Below are 19,683 nucleotides of genomic sequence, written 5' to 3'. Positions count from 1 at the left end.
TTAAAGAAGCAGCGATGAAAAAATTATAAATCCAGTTCTCAAGGGCATTTACAGTTTTAAGAGGAGAGAACATAGGCACTAAATTATAATAGTTCAGTGACGAATGAGGGAGTCAAGAAAATCTTCATGGAGGAGATGCTTCACGGGATGGAACATGAGGCATAGTTCATACTTCACTGAGAGCTGTGAGCCACAGGTGTAGGAGCTGGCGGGCGTGGAGCATCTATCAGGGACACGGAGCTTTCAATATCAGAGAAATATCTACTTGCGGACACATGTGAGAATAAAGAGTATTCCAGATATTGGCAGAGAGAAAGGAAATCTACACCCTGAAGGCTATGAAAATTATTTAAACTGGAACATGGAAACAATTTGTGACTAGTTCCATGATCATGTCTAAGACATTTAATTAACTGTATCTGGTTGTAATTTAACATAAAATTGGGTATGAGAAACAATCTTTAAAATATTCTTTAATGTTTTTGATTAATCAGGCTTTATTTCTCAAAATAATATTACTTTAAAGTTTAATATGAGCCAAGCAGATTTCCCGTTGTTTCAGACTCTTTTTGACAAAGAATGAACATTGCAGCCTGGAAAGCATTTTATACGATTACATAGAAAACCCTAAGAAAGTTATTAAAATGTCTAGAATGTGTGAATTTAACGAGGGCAATATACAACAAAACAATTGTAATCTTATATGCTAGCAGCAGAATACTGCGTATAAAATTAAAAAGCAATTCCAATAGCAATAAAAACATAAAATACTTAGAGATGAATTTAACCAAAATATGTTTGCTCTCTCTACAGTGAAAACTATAAAGCTCTGATGAGAGAGATTAATGAAATCTCAAATATATGGAGAGATAGTATATGGCTGGTTGTGGAAGAATTGATATTGTTGAAACACCAGTTCTCCTCAACATAGTCCTGATCAATGTTCCCAACAGGTTTGCTTTGTAGAAATAAACAATTCTAAAACTTATAATATGCAGGGTAAAAAAAAAAAGTGGTAAAGGCAAGAAGAAACATTCTACAGCAAAGATACCTAAATTATATACAAATATGAAAAGTTGTTCAACCTCCTCAGTACTAATCAGAGGATTGCAAACCAAAAACACACTGGAAAAATAATAAAAATGTCAAAACATATCAGTTGTAAGCAAGGATGTGGAACAGTGTTTCTGCCAGTATACAGCTGATGGGAGTATAAATTGATGCAGTCATTTTGGAAGTCAAAATTACATAGTAACATTGAAAATATGTACATGCTGCATTATGCCTTAAATATACACCTAGAAAAACTGTTGAGAGCTCATAACAACTTTATTCATAAGAGCAAAACATTGAAAACAACTTAAGTATCTGTTAACCATTGAATGGTTAAATAACTTTATATATCTTCATATAAATTATAGCTACATTCACAAACATAACTAAGTTTTTTAGGGTTATTGAAAGTGACCTTCACCTGGATTTTCGGAGTGCTGCATATTCGGCATTGGCTCCCTCCTGCTGGCCACTGTGTAGGGCGTTAGAGTCACTCTCGCACGGTAACCAATCACTTTCTGATAGTGTTCCGTGCTGACGGTCCTCTTAAGCAGCACAGTAATCATAATTCCCTTATGGACGTGACCACCCCCTGGAAGACTCAGCAGTCCCACAATCCTCACTTCTTGCCTAAATAAGATCAGCTTAGCTGAAATTAATTCCTGCTACATGATGACTGGTGTGTAGTTGACATAATCAGAAGACATAAAAGCAGGAAACCACCAAGGAGGAGCATGTCCACGTGGGGAGAACACTGTCTGCAGCTGCTCACATGGTCAGATTTTTTTCTCTGGTCTGGAAACCATTCAGAGATTTTTATCATAAAGAAACATTTACATCAGCGGAGGAGAAGAGTGAGGGAAAATCCAGGAACCGTTGGTGAAATTAGGCAGCTCTCCACGATAAGCCCTATGTTTGGCTCCATGGTCCAGTGACGTTATTTCTTCTGGGAACCAGTTCCAGTTTCTGCCTTCAGTTGTAGCTTCTGCTGCTCCAATTACCGATACCTGCAAAGCCCAGGCCAAAAGTCCCTTATTCTAGGGCTTCTCTGCTTGTCCTCTCCTCCCTCATGATTACTTTTAACAGCTTCATTGCACTGTTGTGTGTCTGTACTTTATTCGTTCAACCTGTCACTTGAAATGGACATCTGAGCTGTTTCCAGTCTTTTCCTACTGCACATAATTTTGCAGTAACTAGACTCATATGCCCCTTGGGCAATTTTTCTTGGGGAGCAATAAGACTGGCAGGACCGAGGAGAAATAAATCTAAACAGAGAAGAGGAATGGCAAAAAAATTTTGTCAGGAAAGTACCAAAGTCCCCTCCAACCCTGGCCTGCACCCTAGCACATCAGAGCCAATCTGAGAGACAAACTTTATAGGCTTATGGACCCTGACCTCCTGCACCAAACTTGCTCCAACTTTCCAGAGCCATCACCTTGAAGCATGCTGAACATATAGGCAGATTGTCAAGGGTGAGAGATGCCTCCAGAACAGGAATATAATCCAAAGAACCTGCTTCTCTCTCAGGGCAACTCACAATAATATATCAGATCCTTCACAAAAGAAAAAAATATGTATATCTCTAGGGCTCCTACCTTTTCTCCAGGGTCTTCTGTGTTGTGTACTGGACCTCGGTGAGACCCATCCTTGTGATTTCAGATTTGGGGTCTGAACAGGCTGAGTGGGTATGGGGGCCATTGGCAGCCCTATCACCTCCCCTCCACCCTTATCTCACTGCCCAGCACCACACAGCCATCCCTACTTGAAACTTTACCCTTATACCTTCTCCAGGTGGGAGCCAGCATAAAGCAGAAATTGATTCTTTGTGCAGGGTAAGTGCCTGATCGTCACTCCTGGCTTTCCCTCTTGGTCTCCAGACATGCCCACAAGGCTCTGCATAAGCAAGTATGGGTCTCTAGCTGCTGACCATTATCAGCAGTTGCTCTGCTGTCTCGTCCAGGGCCAAACAGCCCATGCCGCAGCTGAATATGTTGAGTTATTTCCCCACATGTGACATCAGTTTCACAGAAGCCTGACAGGAAGTCTACCCAATTGCAACAGGAGTGCCACTGAAACCAGCCTGATGAGGGGACATGTGGGAACAGTGTCATCCAGTGCCTGGTTGTTTAATGATGCCCAGTGAGTACACCGGTGCATGATCCAGGTGTGACATGGTGCAAGCAATATGAATGGAACATACCTCCACCATTCATGTGGGGTCACCATCAGGGATACATCCTAAGTGTCATAAAAGCTCCTACCCAAGCCTAGGTTTTCCAGATCATGGACTTTACATGCCTAAAGGTTTAATGATGGTAACTCTTACCTCACTTTTTCACAGGAGACTTCCTGTTCACTGTATGCCCCACCCCTTTCCCCAGAATCCCAGGGATATCTGCAGAGTCCAGGTGAGCAACAATCCATGTGAGGGATGGAGGACCCTTTGCCCACACCTTCCTTTGGGGGCTCTAGAGAGCTTTTTAAGGAAAGTCCCAGCTTTGTACTAGGGAGGAGGCTACAGCGGTGGTACATCTCCCCGGCATTGAGCATCAAGACGATCCCAGACAGGGTAATGCCAGAGGAAGGGGTGCTCTCCTGTGCTGTGAGTGCTTTCAGAGTAGACAGAAACATGTTTCCTGCAATCCACATATACTGAAAACCTAAATTATCCATGCAGGTAGGAGCAAAGCAATTCACAAAGAGAAATGGTAGAATTTCTTGATTCCCAAAGCAGCGTTGATAGACAGCAAGAGTGACGTCATGCAAAAAAAATTTATGAGTCTAAAGATAGAAATAGCATCTTAAGGATATTCAAGTACCGATTCCAAAAGTATTATTAAAAAAAAATTTTAGTGTTTTCACGCGATGTACATTGGGACAAATCAGAAGAAATACAAATATTAAATGTCATACGGAAGTTAAACCCACTGGTTATTAGACTTAATCATGAACATATAGGGAAACTACCTGCCTCAAACTTTCTGCCACTTTGATAAATCACAAAGTGGTGGTGATAAGGAGACTTGTCTGGGGCTATGGTCCTACTAGAGGAAAATGGGGGAAGAGTGATCAAAGCAAGATGGGACATTAGTAACCCCTTTATCTGTGTAAATGTAGAAGCAGACACTTCTTAGAGGGGGATCTCTAATAACACTGAGGATGTCTCATATACACATATTTGTGCAAAAACTAAATAAAACGAAAACGGTCCATGTATGAAGGCCCAGGGAATCTTCTTAGGTTTAATCAAATACTCAGGCTTACTTAGCTCTCAGATTCACTCAGAAGGAGAGCAGACAGAATCAAAGCATTTCAAGGGAGCAGCATCTGATCATTCTCTTCAGTGGGAGAAGTTCTTGAAACAGTCCATAATGCAGACCAGGTGCTGGTCTCTGCCCACCTCGTCCCTAAGTGACGGCTCAGGTGCAAGATGAATTTACACCTGTGAAAGTGGCAGCTACCCTGTGGTAGAATCCTCATCATTTTGGAGTCAATGCCTTTTGCATCAAGTTCATGTGCATAGCTTCCAGACCCCTGGTAAGTGCATGCCCAATTACAAGGGTCATTGCATTCAGAGATGCCCAAGCTATGTATGGGTTCCCACACTTGTTATAATTCATCAGATATTCCTCCTAGCCAAATACAACTTACCAAGCAAAAGCCATTTTTACAATAGATAATTTTGCCTAGAAAGTTAGCTGACATTCTTCCTTTCTTAGGTTTCCTAAAAAGAGCTAGAGATTTAGTCTAAGATTAAATTTGTCCTGGAGAAATAGAAAGGGTATTAAACTTTTACCCGCAAGAATGAAAGTGATTTACAGTTACTTGTTTTCTTTATCAAGCATCATTTTATTTTTCAAATTACTTAAAAGAAACACATTCCATGTTCTGTTTGTGTGCTTATCCAAAAAAAAGCATTGTGATGCTTACTGTAAAAAGATTTTAAAGGTTTTTAAATTGTAAACCATTTAAGCAACCTAATTAGATCAAACACATCTGGGAATTTCTGAGTATGTACACGAGGAAAAAATTAGTTAAAGCATCCTGACTTTTAAAATCTTGGATCATTCACTAGCTTTCTGAACGTTCAATGTCAAAAAAACTGATATGAAGAATTAAATACTATTGACCACAAGAGGGAAGCCTAGTCCCGCTTTCACTACGCTTTAGGAAAAAAAAAAAAACAAAACACCTCAAAGGAAAGCCATGTTTATTAAGAACCTTTAAAATATTCACCAATAAACACAGTTTACAAGACAAAACAACTGTCATCCCTACCTGAGGCTGCATTTGTGATGGGAGTGGTTTTAGTGTTTTGAATGGACTCGTTCTTGGACTCCACATATTACTGGCTATAGAGTTAGAGACGTGATTTACAAAACTACCTTCCCACTTCCTAAGTGAGGCATTGACCAAAGGTCTAGACTTCTGTAAATCTTGGTTTCCTCAGAATAAATTGGAAATATAATGGTAGAAAATATAATGGTAATATTTAAGATGATATTTACTATTTTATTAGTAATATTTTAATTGGTAAGGGAGAAAGACCGCACCAAAAAAAAAGACTTTCAGTAAAACCAGTGACAGTTCTCTGGCCGATTTCTCACCTTTCTTTCTACCATAAAACTTCAAAGTTCAAAAGTAACCTTATATCAAAAATAGGTAATTCTCTCTCATCACAGTTAGATAAAAACTTTGATTTTGCTAAAGCATTTTACGGCATTGGTCATTTCTCATGTATTATCCTATCTAAGTCTTGAAATGCCCTGTGTGTTAGATGACATTCATCCACTCATGTTCTCCCGTGTTCTACTGTGATCATCTAACAAACTTCCCTCTTACACTGTACGCTTGACCTGTGCTATGTCAATGCGAACGAGAGCCACCTTCTCATCATGACCTCTATTTTTTGAAAATTTCTTTCATTTGTCATAACATTCAGACTTGAAACCTAACTACAAGGTACTTTTTGATCATTTTCTACCACCTTCCTTATCCTAATCCACCCAGTAAGCAGTCCTAGGGATTCAGTCCTCCCGTTTAACTTTGCCACGGGGTGGCAAAGATGATAGATGGAGCTGGAAATGGCTCTGAAAATAATTTGCCAAAACGTGGAAGGAACAGAAAGTTGAAGGAGTGAATCAGCCATTGTCCAGGCGCAAGGAGGCAGCTGGTGAAGGCAGCCACTCTCAGGCTTCACTGGTGATTTTTCGAATGAAACTTTTCCTTCACAGTCTCTCAACTACCAAGTTCAGCCTATTAGAAGAGACAAGAAAATTGGGAATTATACAACAATCTGACTCTAGATGCTCAAATCATAACAATGGGGCCTGTGGAAATATTCTGAGATGTGGATTTGAAGTTTCCAACCCCTCTCCCCACGTGTGTGTGTGTGTGTGTGTGTGTGTGTGTGTGTCTGCAATTCCTTATTTACAAAAGCTACACAAAGAAAAGTGATTTCGCACCCCTGAGAGCCTGTACAAACTCAGGCCTTTGAAACATCAGATTTCAAGTGGAGGTAAAGAAAAAAATGAATCAAACTCTCAAACTCTCATCCTCCCAGGGTAGAGATGAGCCCAAACACCACGGACCCCTTTATTCACACAGGACATCTTAGGAAGGTCCATTAACCCATCATCCCAGCACATTTGTTGATGTCATCAGTTGGCAGTTTTCAGTCTGACACAGGTTTTTTTCAGCAGATTAGCCTTTGCCCCCTCTCAGGATGGAGAGGAGACATGATAGAGAACAAGGAGAGTTTTTTACATGGGGACTTGGGGAGGAAATGCCTAGATCAATATCCTCAAAGATCCTCTGGTAGGAAGTCCTCAGCAGGAGAAATACCATGAAGACTCTGAGTGCTAGAGGGAAAAGGAGGGAAAGGCAGATAAGGAAGGGGCTGGAGGCTCTCAGAGCTCAAACCACACAAACACGAAGCAAAGAGGTCCCAGACTTGACCTGGGTCCAAGGAGAAAGCGATCTCATTTCCAAGCCCTCGCCTTTTACTCCAAAATAACATTTTCTCTGGTTCTAAGTTTGGACTGTGGGGAGAACCCGAGTGAACTATGGGGGAAATAGAGATACAGAGCTAGAGGTAGAGAGATATATTTGCATTTAGTAGTTTTTTTTAATTCCTATTTGCTTCTATGGTCTTGTCTGTATAGTAGGGAATAAAACCAAGAATATTACATTTCCCAGGCTCTCCCTACCCCCGGTTGCTGAATGTGGTCTACATTCTGCCAGTGAAACTTAAGAGTGTGAGATTCGGGAAGCAGAGACAGGCTGAAGGTTTCTCAGGTCGTGGATACAAGGGTTCACAGACAGGGATCTTGTGTTGGCAGCATCCTTGTGTTCCCAAGACATTCCTTCCCCCTGAGCTCTAAAGGAGCCATGATGTCAGCAGTGGCTCCTACAGGTCCCTCCCTCTCAAAGTTAGGGGTCTGTACTGACTTGTGCTCCTCCAGGCTTCCAAAAGTTTGGAGGTATAATTCCCTATAATAGAGTAGAATTGTAATAAATAATCCCATTTAGGGTGTCCTCAGGGATTTCTACTTCCTGAATGAACTCTGACTAGTACAGAGGCTCCTCGCCTTTTAACGTTACCAAGACAACCTCATTCAGGTGCCCTCAGAAATTCCCTCAAACACACAGGAAGTTAGGGGTCAGGAGGAAACAGGGAACCATGATTAATGTCCAAATAGAAACTTCTTTCTCATCACAGAGAAAGGGAACTCAAAGTCTATTCTAAAGACTCCCCAGTTTAGTAATCTCATGAGGAGAACCAATCAGTGTTTTAGGACTAAACGACATCATAAGTTGCTGAGCAACATCTTGGGTTGAAGGTGCTATTACAACATGTAGAACACAGAGACATATATAGTCTCTGAGTTTACTGTACATATATTGAGCATCTTGTAAGAAAAAGGCATTATGACAGCCAGCAAAGGGCAAGCACAGAAAAATTATATTGGTTAGGTGTGATTAGAGGAGGTTAGGATAGAGGAGATGACAAACCTAAATTATAGGATCAGACTCTCAGCAGAGACTGATACTGTAAAAGTCTCCTCTGGCCCATTCCAGTGCCTCCAGGACACACAGTCCTCAACAATTTTTAGGGCAGAACTGTGTGTGCGTCCTCCCAGGCATCCAGAAGTCAGGATCAGAGGATGTTCAAAGCCCTTAGATACCGGCTTCCCTGGTGGCGCAGTGGTTGAGAGTCCGCCTGCTGATGCAGGGGACACGGGTTTGTGCCCCGGTCCGGGAAGATCCCACATGCCGCGGAGCGGCTGGACCTGTGAGCCATGGTCGCTGGGCCTGCGCGTCCGGAGCCTGCGCTCCGCAATGGGAGAGGCCACAACAGTGAGAGGCCAGCATACCGCAAAAAAAAGAAAAAAAAAGCCCTTAGATACAATCCAAAAATCAGCCATGTGTAGAGTCTTGGATCTTCTGAACTGGGAGGGGAGTAGTAGGGCAGGATGAGACCTCAGCAGTGTAGAAAACACTGTGGAAAACCCACCCTAAGTATATGTGTCATGACTGATCTTCAAGAGTAAACTCACCATCTCATGAGCCGCCGCACTGCCAGGTCTCTCCTCCTTGGAAGTATTTGGATTCCAGCCCTTTCTAGGGTTGGTTTAACACTTTCCTTTCTGTTTTGCTATATTTTCAAAAAATGAGGGTCAGTCAACATGTGCTAACTTTCAGTATTCTCAACAGTGAACATCAAGATAAATTCTTTGAATCAGAACTTTCATCATGAGGAAGTAATGGTAAAGCCCTCCTACCGGTTGTTATCTCTAGTCTTCCAGGTAAAATAAGCTCTGCCCCATTTACTCTCTTTATTCATCTATCTGATTCTTCAGGAAAGGTATGTGCCCAAAAGTCTTTTCCAATCTCAGGACATATTTAAGGTAATGGGAGTTAGGAATAGGTTTCCCCCTTTCCGGTCTACTATCTCCAGTAACCACTACCTACGTTCCAAGGTGTAGCTTTCCATACATCTCCAGCTTTGGGAGTGTTGGAACTCAGAGTTTCTCTTCTGATGTTCTCCTGAACTGTCAGGGATCCCAAACTCTTGGGTAGAGTTGGCCACCTTGGAGTCTAGGACACTGGAGGGAGCCTGAAGCAGTAAGAGGCGCCTTAAGGGCAGCTCTATCACCCAACACTGCCAAGATTCAGGCATTCCTCATAGCCTGACCATTTACCTTCCTTTTAGATGAACTACTGTCCCTTAAATAAATTCCCCGGCTGTCACAGCACAGAGACATGATCTGCCACTAACTCTTATCTTAGGATATTTCCATTGATTCTATTCTCACTAATGCGTTTCAGGCAGATCCATTTCTGGCACTTGGATTGGGATGGAAGAGTCTCTGAGTGATTGCCCATCATTCTTGAAAACTCGATTCTTTTGTTCTTTTTGTTTGGTTGTGAGTTTGTTTGATTGATTAAGAAGTTCCTTTTCATCTAATGAACATCATCTAATGATGTTCATTTTCATCTAATGAAGCATCACCTTTCCTGGACCCTTTGCAAAAGTCCATCCCTTAGCAACAGCAGTGTCATATCAAATGATTTTTCTGATTGGCTGCAGCTCAACTGATTTTAAATTTTAATCAGTCAGGCTCTGAAACCCTACATTCTCTTTACTTGTATTCCAGTCTGTTGTGACCCACCTTGAGCTCTACTGACCCTCATCGAGACACCTAAAAAGAAAATGGCCATAATTGGAGTCCCAATACCAGGATTTTTCATCACTGTCCTGATAAGCCTTCAGGAATCATGGGCTATCACAGGTAAGTGCTGAAAGAATCAAAAGTAGGGATAAATAAGTTCTGAGAGCATCGGAGAAGTGAACTGTGGACATTTGAAAGACAATCTTTGGAGTGAAAAAGAAGAGTGACAGGTATTTTCTCGGTCTAACTCTAATGTTATAATAAATTGTAGTTAGAAGAGTTCTCTGCTCACCAGCAATTGAAGTAAAATTTAGATTAGAGAAGCAAAACTCAATTGTATACTGATTAATACTATTGACTTTGATATAAGCCAAACTTTCAGGGAAACATTTTCTGACAGGCATTAACAAGATATCTTTCTGCTCTTTAACTTTTCATTCCTGGAAAATTAGTAAAAATTAAAAACCTCATGTAATTTCATGAGGATTAAATCAGAAAAAAAGTATGAGATTTCTTGGCACCTGTTCTTAACTATTTTTGCCACGGTAGCTATCTTTTGGCCTGTCAATTCTGTCAGTCTATTTGGAGCATAGACATTATACTAAAGATCACTAGAAAGGAAAATCACCAAAAAGCAACCATTCACCCAAGGGAGGGGGAAGGGCAGCCATGCTGATATGAATTGCATTTAATTTACTGTCTCTTGGGACGGTGATAACCCCAGTTACAGTGGATCTTAAAAGGATCTTTGGTCGCTGTAACTTAGTAATATTCTTAAGAGAGTAGAAAAATTGAGTAAGGAAGTGAAGTGTCTGATATTACTCTCTACCATCTCCAGAGCAAATATTGTGCCGTTGTGAAGGTGTATTGTGAAAAAACATTCTTCGCCCAGAGTGACCCCCAAAGAAGGTGGCAGGTAGACTGGAAATAAGTAAAGTAATAACCTAGCTCCAAGACCCATGATGACAGTGTAGGTTTCTATTGCCCAGAAAGAGCCACATACAAGGATGCCTTCCAGGAAAGATAACTTCCCTTGGAGCTAAAAGAGGAAGTTAGAATGTGTGTGTGTGTGTGTGTGTGTGTGTGTAGCTGCAAATGCTAAATAAATCCCTAGGTTTATCAATATACAGTCAGATTTTAAAACCCACCGCTCATTTACATGCACCACAGAGGCAGCATACTCTTCAATTGTAGCTTTCTTATTTCAAGTCCATTATTCCCTTGGTGTAGATTATTCTCACTATCAACCATAATAGAATATGTCCCTCAATGACAGTCTCAATCTAAAGATCTTTAAGGTGCAAGGGAATGTTGGTGAGGTCAATCCAAATATAGTACTTCCCTCAGACGGATGCAGGGTGTGGGTGTGGATACAGGAAAGTGAGTGCTCCACAATGCTACAAGGTCTCAAACTTAATTATTTGGGTACCACAATCTCCAGTCATATAGTCCATGGGTCTGGCCCTTAAACATAAAGCAGTTTCTGATGCTAAAGTACTTGTTGTAATCCCGATGATATACTAAGAAATTACTTAAAACTAGTCTCATTTCATCTTAAAAACAAACCCAACATGGAAGCAAAACCACAGTAGAATATAATGGGAAAACTACATATAAATAGATAAAGTAATCTACTCAAGATCACTAGGTAGCTGAATGAGAATTCGAGATTTAATTTGATTCCAGAGTTCAAACCCAACCTTTTAAACATTGTTTCTCTCTTCTTAGAGTTATGGTGCTCTGAGACATGCCCTGGGATTCTGGCTTAAATTATTTAATTCCTAGGTCAAGAGAGTGAGAGAACATTTCTCTCTTAGGGGCTACTGCTGAAATTCTAAAGAGGGAATCATTTCTCAGGCAGTAACATAGAGACAAACAAAAGCTTCATGAGACTCTAGTTTTTCAGCCCTCATTTCCTCAATCCACACTCTCTACATTGAACCTTTGCTTGTCCACTCCCAGCTCTGTTGAACACGAATGTCCTTCACCCAGGCCTCATCTTCCCACTCATCCTTACTCTCCATCACTCCTCCTTTCCACTTGGCCCTCTCTTTCCACTACCCCTGCCCACATGTGTGTGTCTCATATCCTGGGTTCTTCTTCAACTCTCTCTCCTGGTTCCCACCCTAATTCCCTTTCTTGTCTTTTCAGAGGATCACGTGATCATCCAGGCTGAGTTCTCTCTGTCCCCTTATCAATCAAACGAGTTTATGTTTGACTTTGATGGTGATGAGATTTTCCACGTGGATATGGAAAAGAAGGAGACAGTGTGGCGGCTTAAAGAATTTGGAAATTTTGCCAGCTTTCAGGCTCAGGGTGCATTGGCCAATATGGCTGTGGGAAGAGCCAACCTGGACAAATTGATAAAGCTCTCCAACCACACCCCAAACACCAATGGTAACTCTCTCTGCTGCACTCCTAGGCTTGGGAATTGTAGCTTTAAATAGATACTTCAGCTCTTTGTGTTATGTTACTGTGACTGCCTTTCCCTCCCAGGGACCTGTTCTTGCCATATGCAAGCTCCAAATTCTCATGCCACCAGCCCAAGAACTTTATGAGTTTGTTTCTTTCTTGATGTGCTCACATCTCGTCTCTAGCATCTACAGTCTCTCATAAAGTCATTGCCCTGAATCCATGCCGGGAGAGCCAGGAATGAGGTCCTTGGGTATCTTACACCTCAATGTTGGTTCCCGATCATGGGGGAGGGTATCAGAGCTGGGTATCTGAGACCATGACACAGATTCTCAGGGCACAATTTCAATTGCTTTTTCAGCCTTGGTGGGAGGGAGAAGGGCAGGGTTAAGCAGGGAAGGCTAATTTCTGTCACCTGTCCCCCAGTACCTCCAGAAGTGACTGTGCTCTCAAACACCCCTGTGGAACTGGGAGAGCCCAACGTCCTCATCTGTTTCATCAACAAGTTTTCTCCACCAGTGATCAATGTCACGTGGCTTCAAAATGGCAAACCTGTCACCACAGGAGTGTCAGAGACAGTCTTCCTGCCCAGGAATGACCACCTTTTCCGCAAGTTTCACTACCTCCCCTTCGTGCCCTCAGCCGAGGATGTCTATGACTGCAAGGTGGAGCACTGGGGTTTGGAGGAGCCTCTTCTCAAGCACTGGGGTAAGAACCATCCTTCAATCTCCTGTATTTTACGGTTTTCTCCTGTGACGCATGTGTCTGGCCCTTTGGGGCCACAAGTCCCCTAACTGTTTCATAACAGCTGCTCCAATTCCTGTTCCTGGTCTCCCATTGCTCAGCTTTCCCCACTTGTAATCTGTAATTCCCTTAATACGTCATCCTGTCTTCCTCTTATTTAGTTGATGAAAAAATATTCTTTTGACTAAGTACCCTATATTTGGTCCTAAGTGCTGCTCCCTACCACATGCATTACTTCTGTACTCTGATTTATTTTTCCCCAGAGTATGAAGCTCCAACCCCCCTCACAGAGACCACAGAGAACGCAGTGTGTGCCCTGGGCCTGGTTATGGCTCTGGTGGGCATCATTGTTGGGACGATCTTCATCATCAAGGGTGTGCGCAAAGGCAACACTGTTGAACACCGAGGTCCTCTGTGAGGCACCTGCAGGTGGGTTTGATGTGGTCAGAGGAAGACATATATGGAATGATCCAGAGGAAGGAAACAGAGTGAGGGAAAGGACATGTGATGCCTTTAAGGGAAAACAAGTGCAAAAGTCATGGCCCTTGATTTATCTTTGCTGGACAAAATCAGACATTGCCGTCATCTGATATTCCAAAGCCTCACAGTCCTACGTCCCTTTCCATACATGTGCCCCTAAAACCACACCTCCTGTCTTAGAACTTATCTCCAGTGCCTAAAATAATTGTTTCACATTAGAATACTGAGTCCTGTGATCTGGGAAAGTCAACTTCAAGATTAAGACTCTTCCTGGCTTATATTTCCTGAGCAGGATATCTGTTCTGAAGCATTTCCAGAGCTTCACTCTTTGGGGTTTAGGGTAGATTCACTGTATGAAGTGGAAATCTCTTGGAGGCCAAAGCCTGTTTTTGCCCCTCCATTCTGAAAAATAGTGTCAGAAGGTCTAAGAGAAAGTAAAGCATGGTCTGTTCATTCATGCTTACTTGGAAGGTTTGAAAGGTTGTATTTACAAGAGGTCACACAAATACTGAGAGACTGTTCCAAAGTCAAAGGATTAAAGGTGAAGAGGAAGGAATCTGAAGGTGAGAGCTCAAAATATTCATCTTAAACTCTATAGTAACTGTGTGTGTCCTGCTACAGGTAATGGACTTTGTTAAAGAGAAGATCGGTGAAGATATTTCTGCTTTAATAGCTTTACAAACCCGGCCGTACTCCGATTTTTCACCTCGGTGACAGCAACCATCCTTCAGCACTTCCCAACCCTTTAGCTACTCTAAGAGTAAAGACGCCTTCTACAATCTCCAAATTCTAATGTCTAGTTATTTCCTGTCTATTGCTCCTTCTTGTATTGGCTTTCCCTCCATTTTCCACTGTCTTTTTATTATCACCATGTAATGCCTTTGGAATAGAGCCCATAGGATCCTTTCTCTGCTATGGAACCTTTTGAATGTTCTATGGGCTATCTCTTGTAAACTTATTATTTTGAGTTTCTTCTGACTGCAATTGTGATTTTTCTGAATACAATAAACTTTGAGTCGGTCTTCAGTGGAGTTTTTGGTATCTGAGCCAATTCTTCATGGTGGCTGGGGAGTATATGTGATCCTTTCATCCTGAAATGTCTGAATGTTAAATGTATCTTATAGGCTCTGTAGTTAATCAGAAATAGCCTGGTTCATTAGGAGTCAAGTCCATTCAGAGGATCTTCCAGCAATCCAGTTGCTGTGGTCTGGTCCTCATATAGAAAACCCTAGAGTAGGGTTTATTTGTTGAGAGATGACTTAGCAACAGGTTCATAATCTGGTTTGGATTCTTCAGCCTCCAAATCAATGAGATATCTGGATCTTCAGGAGAGTGAATCTTAAATCCTAAGGAAGACTTCTGATAATGGATGAGACAGATGGTGGGGAACAGATGGTGGTGGAGCAGTGAGCAGAATAGAGGAGTGTTCATATACATAACAGGATATCCAAATCAACACCACGCATTTTAGACTTAAGGAGGCATGAGATTGGACACTGAGATTGACATTACCATTTTCTTCTTTTTTTTTAACATCTTTATTGGACTATAATTGCTTTACAATGTTGTGTTGGTTTATGCTGTATAACAAAGTGAATCAGCTATACATACACATATATCTCCAAACCCCCTCCTTCTTGCATCTCCCTCCCACCCTCCCTATCCCACCCCTCTAGGTGGTCACAAAACACAGAGCTGATCTCCCTGTGCTATGTAGCTGCTTCCCACTAGCTATCTATTTTACATTTGGTAGTGTATATATATTAATACCACTCTCTCACTTCATCCCAGCTTACCCTTCCCCCTCCCCGTGTCCTCAAGTCTATTCTCTATGCCTGTGTCTTTATTCCTGTCCTGCCCCTAGATTCATAGGAAGCATTTTTATTTTTTTTGATTCCATATATATGTGTTGTGTTAGCATGCTGTACTTGTTTTTCTCTTTCTGACTTACTTCACTCTGTATGACAGACACTAGGTCCATCCACCTCACTACAAATAACTCAATTTTGTTTCTTTTTATGGCTGAGTAATATTCCATTGTATATTTGTGCCACATCTTCTTTATCCATTTATCTGTCGATGGACACCTAGATTGCTTCCATGTTCTGGCTATTGTAAATAGTGCTGCAGTGAACATTGTGGTACATGACTCTTTTTGAATTAATGTTTTCTCAGGGTATATGCCCAGTAGTGGGATTGCTGGGTTATATGGTAGTTCTACTTTTAGTTTTTTAAGGAACATCCATACTGTCCTTCATAGTGGCTGTATCAATTTACATTCCCACCAACAGTGCAAGAGGGTTCCCTTTTCTCCACACCCTCTCCAGCATTTATTGTCTGTACATTTTTTGATGATGGCCATTCTGACCAGTGTAAGCTGATACCTCATTGTAGTTTTGATTTGCATTTCTCTGATGATTAGTGATGTTGAGCATCCTTTAATGTGTTTGTTGGCAATCTGTATGTCTTCTTTGGAGAAATGTCTCTTTAGGTCTTCTGCCCATTTTTGGATTGGGTTGTTTGTTTTTTTGATATTGAGCTGCATGAGCTGCTTGTATATTTTGGAGGTTAATCCTTGGTCAGTTGCTTCATTTGCAAATATTTTCTCCCATTCTGAGGGTTGTCTTTTCGTCTTGTTTATGGTTTCCTTTGCTGTGCAAAAGCTTTTAAGTTTCATGGGGTCCCATTTGTTTATTTTTTTTAATTTTCATTTCTCTAGGAGGTGGATCATAAAGGATCTTGCTGTGATTTATGTCATAGAGTGTTCTGCCTGTGTTGTCCTCTAAGAGTTTGATAGTGTCTGGCCTTACATTTAGGCCTTTAATCCATTTTGAGTTTATTTTTGTGTGTGGTGTTAGGAAGTGTTCTAATTTCATTCTTTTACATGTAGCTGTCCAGTTTTCCCAGCACCACTTACTGAAGAGGTTGTCTTTTCTCCATTGTATATTCTTGCCTCCTTTATCAAAGGTAACATGACCATATGTGCATGGGTTTATCTCCAGGCTTTCTATCCTGTTCCATTGATCTATATTTCTGTTTTTGTGCCAGTACCATACTCTCTCGATTACTGTAGCTTTGTAGTATAGTCTGAAATCAGGGATCCTGACTCCTCCAGCTCCATTTTTCTTTCTCAAGATTGCTTTGGCTATTCAGGGTCTTTTGTGTTTCCATACAAATTGTGAAATTTTTTGTTCTAGTTCTGTGAAAAATGCCATTTGTATTTTGATAGGGATTACATTAAATCTATAGATTGCTTTGGGTAGTATAGTCATTTTCCCAATGTTGATTCTTCCAATCCAAGAACATGGTATATCTCTCCATCTGTTTGTATCATCTTTAATTTCTTTCATCAGTTTCTTATAGTTTTCTGTATACAGGTCTTTTGTCTCCTTAGGTAGGTTTATTCCTAGGTATTTATTATTTTTGTTGCAATGGTAAATGGGAGTGTTTCCTTAAGTTCTCTTTCAGAATTTTCATCATTAGTGTATAGGAATGCAAGAGATTTCTGTGCATTACTTTTGTATCCTGCTACTTTACCAAATTCATTGATTAGCTCTAGTAGTTCTCTGGTAGCATCTTTAGGATTCTTTATGTATAGTATCATGTCATCTGCAAACAGTGACAGTTTTACTTCCTCTTTTCCAATTTGGATTCCTTTTATTTCTTTTTCTTCTCTGATTACTATGGCTAAAACTTCCAAAACTATGTTGAATAATAGTGGTGAAAGTGGGCAACCCTTTCTTTTTCCTGATCTTAGATGAAATGGTTTCAGTTTTTCACCATTGAGAACAATGTTGGCTGTGGTTTTGTCACATATGGCCTTTATTATGTTGAGGTAAGTTCCCTCTATGCCTACTTTCTGGAGGGTTTTTATCATAAATGGGTGTTGAACTTATTAAAAGCTTTTTCTGCATCTCCTCAGATTATCATATGGTTTTTATCCTTCTATTTGTTAATATGGGTTATCACACTGATTGATTTGTATGTATTGAAGAATCCTTGCATTCACTGGATAAAGCCCACTTGATCGTGGTGTATGATCCTTTTAATGTGCTGCTGGATTCTGTTTGCTAGTATTTTGTTGAGGATTTTTGCATCTATGTTCATCAGTGATATTGGCCTGTAGTTTTCTTTCTTTGTGACATCTTTGTCTGGTTTTGGTATCAAGGTGATGGTGACCTTGTAGAATGAGTTTGGGAGTGTTCCTCCCTCTGCTATATTTTGGAAGGGTTTGAAAAGGATAGGTGTTAGCTCTTCTCTAAATGTTTGATAGAATTTGCCTGTGAATCCATCTGGTTCTGGGCTTTTGTTTGTTGGAAGATTTTAAATCATAGTTTCAATTTCAGTGCTTGTGATTGGTCTGTTTATATTTTCTATTTCTTCCTGGTTCAGTCTCAAAATGTTGTGCTTTTCTAAGAATTTGTCCATTTCTTCCAGGCTGTCCATTTTACTGGCATATAGTTGCTTGTAGTAATCTCTCATGATCTTTTGTATTTCTGCAATGTCAGTTGTTACTTCTCCTTTTCCATTTCTAATTCTGTTGATTTGTGTCTTCTCCCTTTTTTCCTTGATGAGACTAGGTAATGGTTTATCAATTTTGTTTATCTTCTCAAAGAACCAGCTTTTAGTTTTATTGATCTTTGCTATTGTTTCCTTCATTTCTTTTCCATTTATTTCTGATCTGATCTTTATGATTTCTTTCCTTCTGTTAACTACGGGGGTTTTTGCTCTTCTTTCTCTAATCGCTTTAGGTGTAAGGTTAGGTTGCTTATTTGAGATTTTTCTTGTTTCTTGAGGTAGGATTGTATTGCTATAAACTTCCCTCTTAGAACTGCTTTTCCTGCATCCCATAGGTTTTGGGTCATCGTGTTTTCATTGTCATCTGTTTCTAGGTATTTTTTGATTTCCTCTTTGATTTTTTCAGTGATCTCTTAGTTAACTTTTTGTAGTGTATTGTTTAGCCTTCATGTGTTTGTATTTTTTCAGCTTTTTTCCTGTAATTGATATCTAGTCTCATAGCATTCTGGTCAGAAAAGATACTTGATACGATTTCAATTTTCTTAAATTTACCAAAGCTTGATTTGTGACCCAAGATATGATCTATCCTGGAGAATGTTCCATGAGCACTTGTGAAGAAAGTGTATTCTGTTGTTTTTGGATGGAATGTCTTATAAATAATCAATTTAGTCCATGTTGTTTAATGTGTCATTTAAAGCTTGTGTTTCCTTATTTATTTTCATTTTGGTTGATCTGTCCATTGGTGAAAGTGGGGTGTTAAAGTCCCCTGCTATGATTGTGTTACTGTCGATTTCCCCTTTTATGGCTGTTAGCATTTGCCTTATGTATTGAGGTGCTATGTTGGGTGCATAAATATTTACAACTTATGGATTGATCCATTGATCATTATGTAGTGTCCTTCTTTGTCTCTTGTAATAGTGTTTATTTTAAAGTCTATTTTGTCTTATATGAGAATTGCTACTCCAGCTTTCTTTTGAGTTCCACTTGCATGGAATATCTTTTTCCATTCCCTCACTTTCAGTCTGTATGTATCCCTAGGTCTGAAGTGGGTCTCTTGTAGACAGCGTATATATGGGTCTTGTTTTTGTATCCATTCAGCCAGTCTATGTCTTTTGGCGGGAGCATTTAATCCATTTACATTTAAGGTAATTATTGATATCTATGTTCCTATTACCATATTCTTAATTGTTTTGGGTTTGTTTTTGTAGGTCTTTTCCCTCTCTTGTGTTTCCTGCCTAGAAAAGTTCCTTTAGCATTTGTTGCAAAGCTGGTTTGGTGGTGCTGAATTCTCTTTGCTTTTGCTTGTCTGTAAAGGTTTTAATTTCTCCGTCGAATCTGAATGAGATCTTTGCTGGGTAGAGTAACCTTGGTTGTAGGTTTTTCCCTTTCATCACTTTACCCATTTTCTTAACTTAGACTGAAACTAATTTTTATCACATTGAGTTATTATGAAAATTTCAAATTAAAATGCAAGCAAAATAGTTAGATATCATGCTTAGTGATATTATAAATTCCATTAGTTTTCTTCAAAATTTTTACAGCCTTTTGATAAAAATCTAAGAGAAGCAAAATAAAAATAAGCCAAACAAGCACAAATCATGGCAGCATGACCTTGAAGGGTAGCAGAATATGCCACCACACAATATGCCTCTTTGGCATAAGGATTATTTTGACCTCACAGGTGGTTTTAGATAATAGAATTTAAATTACTTGTTGGCCACAGGAGTCTGCAATACCAAATATCTCCTGTGAATACCTCTGGTATTATAGAAACTCAAATACAAAAAATTATTAAGGCACT

General features: G+C 40.2%; 1 protein-coding gene across 1 annotated transcript; it reads left to right on the top strand.

The window, feature by feature from the left end:
• The first annotated feature begins 9,670 nt into the window (after window positions 1-9,670).
• LOC101277081 (HLA class II histocompatibility antigen, DR alpha chain) lies at window positions 9,671-14,395 on the top strand. The gene is made up of 5 exons (XM_004285623.3): window positions 9,671-9,848; window positions 11,880-12,125; window positions 12,567-12,848; window positions 13,148-13,313; window positions 13,986-14,395. The coding sequence occupies exons 1-4, from the start codon at window positions 9,770-9,772 to the stop codon at window positions 13,300-13,302; spliced, it is 762 nt and encodes a 253-aa protein (XP_004285671.2). The 5' UTR covers window positions 9,671-9,769; the 3' UTR covers window positions 13,303-13,313; window positions 13,986-14,395.
• Window positions 14,396-19,683: the final 5,288 nt, after the last annotated feature.

The sequence above is a fragment of the Orcinus orca genome, chromosome 10 (genome assembly GCF_937001465.1).
Source record: "Orcinus orca chromosome 10, mOrcOrc1.1, whole genome shotgun sequence".
In the NCBI taxonomy this organism is placed as follows: Eukaryota; Metazoa; Chordata; class Mammalia; order Artiodactyla; family Delphinidae; genus Orcinus; species Orcinus orca.
This window is presented reverse-complemented; position numbering and strand designations above follow the sequence as displayed.

Coding starts and splice junctions, on each gene's coding strand:
- LOC101277081 (XM_004285623.3), top strand. CDS start 9,770: ATGGCCATAATTGGAGTCCCAATACCAGGATTTTTCATCACTGTCCTG. Junction 9,849..11,879: donor GGAATCATGGGCTATCACAG/GTAAGTGCTGAA, acceptor TTGTCTTTTCAG/AGGATCACGTGATCATCCAG. Junction 12,126..12,566: donor CCACACCCCAAACACCAATG/GTAACTCTCTCT, acceptor CCTGTCCCCCAG/TACCTCCAGAAGTGACTGTG.